Source organism: Gekko japonicus, unplaced genomic scaffold (assembly GCF_001447785.1).
Source record: "Gekko japonicus isolate JY-2015 unplaced genomic scaffold, Gekko_japonicus_V1.1 scaffold37, whole genome shotgun sequence".
NCBI classification, from domain to species: Eukaryota; Metazoa; Chordata; class Lepidosauria; order Squamata; family Gekkonidae; genus Gekko; species Gekko japonicus.
This window is the reverse complement of record NW_015171503.1, coordinates 3251014-3259534: the sequence shown is the minus strand read 5'-3', so window position 1 is coordinate 3259534 and position 8521 is coordinate 3251014. Positions and strand designations below refer to the sequence as shown.

Sequence of the window (8521 nt, the reverse complement as noted above, 5' to 3'; positions counted from 1 at the left end):
GAACCATTGAAGGTCATATTAGGGACAGAAGGATGAGAATGGTTACCAGGTTTTCTTCATCTGCAGCAGAAAGACACTGCACATTTGTCTTCTCCATCCTTCCCAGAATATACATTTCAAAAGCATGCTACTTCTACCAACACCAGCTCTTTCAATCAGAATATATGGTCTTCCTGGGAATTCAGAAAGCCTTTGCAGAACCCACAACTATGGGAGCAAGACTCCCTTGTCAGATGAGGCTACAGACTGCCTGAACAACACTCAACGGATGCCAGCATCTAATAGAAGCCTTATCCAGTATAAATAATTTCAGAGAAATGCTTTTGAGAACCTCGTATCCTAAATTTCAAAAAGGCACAATACAAAAAGATTCCACCTCCTTTTCACAAGACTTTCTGTAAGAGTCGTAGATCAAATATTATCTGAAGCAAGACAGGAAGGTCATCTTGGCCTCAGTCACAAGAACAGTAAAATGCAATGCTTCAATATGACCATTATTTATTTATTTATTTAACTTTCGGTTTATATACCGCTCAAACCCTTTTTTGCAAGGGTCTCTAATGTTTCCATACATTAGGAATGACATCCTCAAACATTTAATATGAACAGATCCTTCCTCTCTACTACTAGGTGACATTTAATAGCCCAGACTAGCTCAGTCTCTAGAGCTCGGAGGATAAGCAGGTCGGTATTCGCATGAGTGACCATCAATGAAAACGGGGGCTGCTATGCAGAGGAAGGCAATGGAAAAACACCTCATCTCTTGCCTTGAAAACCCCTTTAAGGTAGAACTTCAAGAGATCATCATTAGTTGGTTGTGACTTGATGGCACACTTTGCCTTTTAATTGCTCCATGTTTTGAAATGGGGGAGAAGGGGCCTGCCATGACCTGTTTCACATATGTCTGGGAGCAATACAGAACTCTGATCCACGACTAGTTAAGCAAAGAAACAGGCAAGAAGAAATATTAGCTGAATTCTGACAGGATAGGGCCATTTTTCTGTAGGAATCAATGTCTGTAGGCTAAACTACATGCATATTATTGCAATTATATTATATTTGTAAGGATGTCAACCTCACAGTCTTCAATCAAGCATCTAGAAGCACAGAGGTTTCCTAAAGTTTCAGATGCTTTACACAAATGTGATTTTTCACAGCCAGCCCAATATGAAACCAAGGGAATCAAGTTCTATGTGCTGTCTTGTAAATTAATGCTCCTGAGAGTTGTAACGAATACAGAGAACTCTCCTAAGAGCAAGAAAACACTGCACAAACAACACAGGATCTATTGCACTCACTATTTTAGCCATCTTCATTTTCAAGCTCTGAATCACAGTTAGAAAATTCTGCCTTTATAGCACCATTCTGTATCAATGGGATTCACTCCTAATAGGCATACATAACACATGCTAGGAGAGAATTTCAGTTTGCAAATGGCTAAACAATACATTTAATACAATCAAATAAATAGTTACAAGTCCTAGTGTAGATTTAAGCACAACTTCTGCTTTATTTTTCAGCTCAAGCCTCCTCTACTCAAGCCACTTATGAACATGTTATCTCCTCTTGTCAGAGAATAGGGAATACAGGGTGCACCACTGAATTCTGACAGTAACGCCACCTGTGCAGCTGAAGGTTAGGAAAACAAAGAAGTGTTTGCAGAAGACAGTGATTTCCAAATAGCAGACTGTAGGCAATATGAAGATGATCTGTCTATGTTATCAGCTGTAGCTCAAAGGACTAAAGGCCACACACCAAACATAGCAGCAAACATATGTTTAACTCTGTGTCAACATAGCAGGGAACATCAGCCAAACTTGGCTTCCCTTTTGTTATGCGTACATATCTATGTGGGGCTTTTCAACGCGTATTGATTTAAGACCTATATGAAGTGGCTCTAAGTGGATTTTGTTTCCAAGTCAAAGGCCAGAATATGACCCTAAACAAAAACAAAATGTCTTTGTTCAGGGTCATATTCGTTGTAGGAAAATGTTTGGGTCCCTGTAGAAAAATGTTTGGTAGGGACTGGCAGAAGAAATAAATTCAACAATCAACAGTAACATTCTGAGAACCTTTCTTCTTTCTCTCATTCACTCTACAAACTGCTTCTGAGGCATTAATCCAAAGTCCAAAAAAGAAAACACAGCAGTACACACATACATAAAGAATATTATAGTGCCAGTAAAGATAAGTTCTGCCTACCTCTGGAAAATCTCCTGTAGCGTGTCACGTGTAAAGGCATTGCTGTCCTGGAAGACATTATTGAGGGCATGGAGAGCACACAACTCCCTTCGTTGTTTTTCATGATAAATATGCACTGGCATCAGCTGCGGCGTCTCTGGTGATTCTGATTTGGTCTTGTCACCTTTCCATGGCACACAACTCATTTTTTTCGTAGTGTACGAGGTGAAGATGGGAAGAGATAAAATGTGTAAAATCTCTTCCCACACACAAAAAACAACTAACCACTTCTTTTATAGACAGCTCCAGTTCACAAGCTGCAAACCTGTTGCTGCTTTAACAGTTGGCTTTATCAGATGACTGCATAAGAAACTTTTGAAGATCTGGATCCTTTTTCTTCCATCTTTGCTCTTCTTCAGCTTTCAAGAGACTGTCCTTAATATAGTCCCCCCTTTCTCTTGGGGTTCCCCTTGAAAAATATTTTATAATTTACATGACCATAACATCAGACTGTCAGATGGAATTTATCACATCGCTCCTTTTCCTCCATTTCCTTTGGTCAATTATGCCCACTAAGCAAAAGATCCGCAGCCTAACTCTGAAATTATGCTCACTTCCAAAAAACAAAAGATAGGACAAACTTCATGAAACTAAGCAAGGCCAGCCTGCTGCTGTTCAAAAGGAATATAGTAATGCCACCAAGGCATCAAGTGCATTTTCCCATTCTTGAGAGGCTACGTCCTAGAAACAAAAGATCCCAAGAGGGAGAAAACTGCCTCTTCCACGGCAGGAGGGAGGAAAAAGCAGCTCCACCTAGCTAATGCTCCTTGTATTCCTGATGGAGAAAAGACAGATCCAATTAGGCATGTTTTTTCCCTTTCACTATGCCGAATACAAAAATATAAATAAGCACCTCAAAGCTGGTGTTTACAGCTACGCTATACTACCCAAGGCAACAGCAAAACTCCAAGGCCTACACCATCTAGGACTCACACCCTCCCCTTTCCCTGTTTGGGTAGGCTGACTTTCCCTTGCCTTACAAATACAGCCGTTCCAGGCACTGCGGAGCAAAGGATGCTCTCCTTTCCCACCATCGTTGTGCGGCCAGAAGGAAAAGCTCCGGGAGGAAAGGGTGCCTGGGGGAGGGGGGATTCTGCGTTTGCAATCCCACCAGTTCTGGCCTGCACTGTAAAGCCGCAACTGGGCAGAAAGCAAGGCCTTGTAAACACCCCACCACCACCACCACCCACTAGTAACGGGAGAAAGTTGCTGCTTATGGCAGCCCCTTCTTGAGGACCGCGGGGGGGGGGGCACGCTGGAACAGCTACCAACTTGGGGTGACTCAGATATTCCTTGGGGAGGGGAACTGGCCAGGGTGGCGCGTGAGGGAAGCGACTCCTTCACGGGGTCAACCTTACATAGGCCCTCAGACACGAAGGGCGGGAGACCCCACGGCTGGACCCCCTTTCAAAGCGGGGGGGAAGAACGCCTCCCCGTTACCTCGCCCCCCCTCCCCGGCCCTACTCACCCGCTGGCGGCCCAGACCACCTTGGACGCATAGCCTGCACATGCGCAGCCGTCGCGCGCACGCTTAGCCCCGCCTGTTAACGTCGCAAGAGCGGGACTCCGCGTGACGTCACACCAGGTGGGGTTCGAGTCTCTGAGGCAGGACCAAAGCGCTTCTCCGCCCCTTCTGGGGACCGTCCAGCTAAGTGGGCTGAGCCTGAACAGCTGCAAGGAGTTAAGCCGGTGTAATCGTAGTTGCCCAACATTGCACAGTGTAGGGCTGTAATTTTCCTTGAAGAACTAGTGCACAATTGCAGGGACTAAAGTATTGGAGTTAAGCTACCAAGCCGGTTCAAATCTCCTCGCGCGGCTCTGGAAAGTTGCGCTCTCTCTACTGGCAAGGGCTGGTTGCGGGGTAAAAAACGGAGAGGCGGAGAAGCTTTCCTCCTGCTTCTCGGAGGAAAGACAGGACACGGAATTCCCTTACTGATTTTTAGGAGTCGCCTTTGCTCACATAACTGTATGCCTCCGGCGCTGTGGCTAACATAGTCATGTTTTTGCTTTGGCGCGCGCTGCACGGATCATCTTTTATAGCCTGTTGTGTTGGGACGCAAATGTTCTACATATATAAATCCGTCTCACATTGCAAGGAAATGGGCACCTTTTTATAAATTTAAAAGTAGCAAAGGACGGGGCTTGGTAGCCTTGTCTCCTTCTCCATAGTGGCAACGGAGGGAGTGTATCTTATTTTATTTATTTATTTAATTTATACCCTGCCCTCCCCGCATGCAGGCTCAGGGCCAAGGCACAAAGTGCAATAGAGATAAAACAGAGTAAAACAGTTGAAGCTAAAATTCACAACTAACAGGATACATGAAAGACTGTAATTATACACTCCCCATTGCATATCAGGAGGAGGTCAGGAAGGGGGACGCCATGGGCCACGATGTTCCAGTTGGTCCATTGGCCCAACCCGGCGGTACTGCTCTGCAGTTACACGGTGGTGGTAGTGGCGGCGGCTCCTACTCAAAAGTCTGGTGGAAGAGCTCCGTCTTGCAGGCCCTGCGGAACTGTAAAAGGTCCCGCAGGGCCCTGATCTCTTCTGGGAGCTCATTCCGCTAGGTAGGAGCCGCCACCTAAAAAGACCTGGCCCTCGTGGGAGCTAGCCTGGCCTCTTTAGGGCCCGAGGTCACTAGGCAGTGTTGTGACCCCAACCGAAGTGCTCTTTGGGGCCTATATGGGGAAAGGCCGGACCCTGGCCATGTAGGGCTTTAAAGGTAAGCACCAGCACTTTGAAGCGGATCCGGTATGCTATAGGCAGCCAGTGCAGCGCCTTCAGCACATGTTGGATGTGTTCCCATTTAGGGACACCCACCAACAACCTGGCCACCGCATTCTGCACCAGCTGCAGCCTCCGAATTAGTGACAAAGGCAGCCCCATGTAGAGAGCGTTACAGTAGTCTAGCCTCGAGGTGACCGTCGCATGGATCACTGTGGCCAGATTGCCGCGGCTAAGGAAGGGTACCAACTACCGCACCAGCCGAAGATGATAAAAGGCTGCTCTGGCAGTGGCCGCCACCTGGGCCTCCAATCTTTAAGGTGGGGTCCAGAAGCACCCCCAAACTCCTAACATCCGAAGCTGGCATCAAAGCTTCTGGTTGACTGTTGGAAGTTTGATTGGCTATGCAGATTTTTTAAAATGTTGCTTTGGTAGCAGTTGCCACCACAGCACAAGGATCTACACCATGTTACTGAAATTAGGTGGTGGCAATATTTTTTTGGTTGGCTCCATCTCCTGTGGCAGCCATTTTCTTGCTGTGCCCACCTGCTGTGTCAGGATTCCAAATCTCTAAAAGGTTGGGGAGCCCTGGGCTAAAGAGTAGAACTGATTCCTCACAAGCAGCTGTGCCACCCTCGCTCTTTCATTTGCCCTGGTTGCATTGGTCAATTTCACGCTATTCTCTGCACAGCCGCATTTTGACCCGCATCTCCCCCTGATTCCCCCCATGTCTTCTTGATTTCAAAAAACAAGGATCAAGAAGACACAGGGGAAATCGGGGGGGAGATGAGGGTCAAAATGCAGCTGCGCAGCGAATAGGGTGAAATTGCAACCAGGGCAAATGGAAGAGTGAGGGCGGCACAACTGCTTGTGGGGAATCGGTCTAGGTCTTAGTCTTGGTCAAGATTACTATTTGATTAGGGCCTGGTTATTGTTGGTGGTGCCCCTCCTTGCAGGCAGTGGGCATTAACCTGTCCTGCCCATGGGAATTAATATATCTGAAATGGTTTGGGAAATCTTGATATTTTAAACAGGGATGAGGTTGGAGCCCTTATGTAGGCCTGGGATCTTAGGCTTGCTGAGGCAATAGATAATGTTGCTCCCCAATGTCTTCCTTCTAGCAGAACTCCAGCTTCCTGGTTTACTAAGGAGTTTGGGGAATTAAGAAGTGCTGGGAGATAATTTGTGTGATTGACTCACATCAAGGCTGACAGGCAGGCCATACAGCCAACTGAAGATCTATGAGGTGGTGCTGACACCAGCAAAGGCTTTTGTTTCCTCTACTGTAGCATTTGCTGAATCACATCCAGCACAATTGTTCAGGACTGTACAAAACCGGCATCTGACACACTTGCAGATAATGATGTGATTATCACCTGTGATTAATTGGCTCTGTTCTTTGCAGATAAAATCTTTCTGATTCAATCTAACTTGGATGCCAGTTCAAATGTAGGTTATATAGCAACAATGTCAGAAGCACTGTCTTGCCAGTTTTCTGTGGATAGCCTTGAACAATGCAGACAGGCAGGATTCTGTGTGTTCTGAAGGCTATGATCCATGTGGCTTGGAACCCTGTCCCTTGTGACCAATCCTGCCCGAGAAGCTGAGAGTAACCTGAGTAGGAGGATTTCCCATCTGAACAAAGGAATTGTTACTAGTACACATAAGAACATAAGAGACACCAATGTTGGATCAGGCCAAAGGCCCATCCAGTCCAACACTCTGTGTCACACAGTGGGCAGAAATACCAGTGCCATCAGGAGGTCCACCAGTGGGGCCAGGACATTAGAAGCCCTCCCACTGTTGACCCCCCCTAGCACCAAGAAGACAGAGCATCACTTGCCCCAGAGCCCCTATCTATACCTTGTGGCTAATAGCCACTGATGTACCTCTGCTCCATATGCTTATCTAATTCCCTTTTGAAGCCGTCCATGCTTGTAGCTGCCACCACTTCCTGTGGCAGTGAATTCCATGTGTTAATCACTGTTTGGGTGAAGAAGTACTTCCTTTTATCCGTTTACACATTTGTTGAAAGAAGATGTAGCAATGTACAGGCTGGTCTCTAACAGTGCAGTCCTAAACAGAGCTGTATACTTCTAAGCCAAATGAAGTCAATGGGCTTAGAAGGATGTAACACTGCTGACTGTATTGTACCTTGACCTTCTGGTGCAATGTGCTGTGTTATGCCACACTTTTTCCTTCTCCCAGTGCATTTTAATATCACATTAGATTAGAGATTATCCGCACCATTGTGTTTGTGTGCTATCAATATGCAAGTAACATCCAGCTCTGCATATCATTAAATGATCCTCCAGAAGCAGCTGGATGGGTCAATCCTGGATCAATATGTGGACGCTGTGGTCAAATGGCTAAGGAAGAACAAGCAAAAATGGAATCCAGACAAGTCAGAGGTGATGATGGTTAGCTAATGCTGACATTGGAGATACTCCTCCCAGTTTTGGACTGAGTGAATTTAGCACTTAACTGATTTATGAGTGCTCTTTGATTCAAGTTTGCTCTTGGAAAAGCACGTTGGTGCTGCTGATGCAAGAATGCAATTACAGTTTGCGTGGAGCTTAATTTACCTTCTAGACTCAGCTGTTCTGGCTTTGCTGCAGGGCTGGGTTAAGGCCAACTGATGCCCTAAGCACAGCCCCACAATGATGCCCCTTGGCCCTTCCGTTGCTTGACTGACAAGACATTGAGTGCTCAACAAGTGCTGGAGGTGTAATAAGAGATTAAAAATGCGGTTTTCTTCCAGGCCATCACCCAGACCAGACCCCACAACTATAATAAAATATAAACTTTAAATATTTTAAATTTATTTAACCCTGAATAGCAGTAAGCAATAGAAGCAAAAAAACACACCCCAACCCCTCTGTGTTGCCCCCTTCCCTTGATGCCCTAAGCATGCACTTATTTCGCTTAATGGTTAATCCAGGGCTGCCTTGCTGATCCATCATGTTACGTAACCTGGCAGTGAGACTACTGAAACATGGTCTTATTTATTTATTTAGTTATTTAGTTAGTTATTTGGGTTTATATTCTGCTCTCCCCACAAGTGAGCTCAGAGCAGATCACTTCATAAATAGATAAAAACATACACTAATAAATATAACAATATTTAAAACAACTAAGTAATACAGTTTAAAACAACTGTGTATAAACACAAACACAGTTTCAGCTGGAGTGGTAAGGTCCAGCGGTGGTCTTCTTACAGACAACTCAGAAACTTTACTTGGGGGGGGGGGGGAATCTTGAGCCCTTTCTGCTGATTGGAGCCCATAGATCTGATCATATAAAGCCAGTCTTAAAATAGTGTTATCGGTTGCTTGTTTCCAGATTCCATCAGAAATGTTCCCCCCCAGGGGTCATTTCGTAGAAAAAGAGCTGCAGGAGCTCATTAGCATAACTTATTAGCATATGCCACACCCCCTGACATCACTGGAAGTGTGCGCCAGCCCCTCTGACAGGCAGAAGCACCTGGGATCCATTCTTTCCCCCCTCTCCCTTCCCTTCGCCTCCAAGTTGGGCGAAGGAAAAGGGGAGGGGGAG

At 45.8% G+C, this 8521-nt stretch overlaps 1 protein-coding gene across 1 annotated transcript in view; it reads right to left on the bottom strand.

Moving 5' to 3' along the window:
- JOSD1 (Josephin domain containing 1) overlaps positions 1 to 3765 on the bottom strand; it is a 5468-nt gene extending 1703 nt beyond the window's left edge. Inside the window, exons 1-2 of the mRNA XM_015419184.1 lie at positions 3710 to 3765; positions 2203 to 3016 (exon numbers count right to left, since the gene is read on the bottom strand). Coding sequence (XP_015274670.1) covers positions 2203 to 2387 — 185 coding nt within the window. The 5' untranslated portion in view covers positions 2388 to 3016; positions 3710 to 3765. The remainder of the gene's footprint in view (positions 1 to 2202; positions 3017 to 3709) is intronic.
- Positions 3766 to 8521: the final 4756 nt, after the last annotated feature.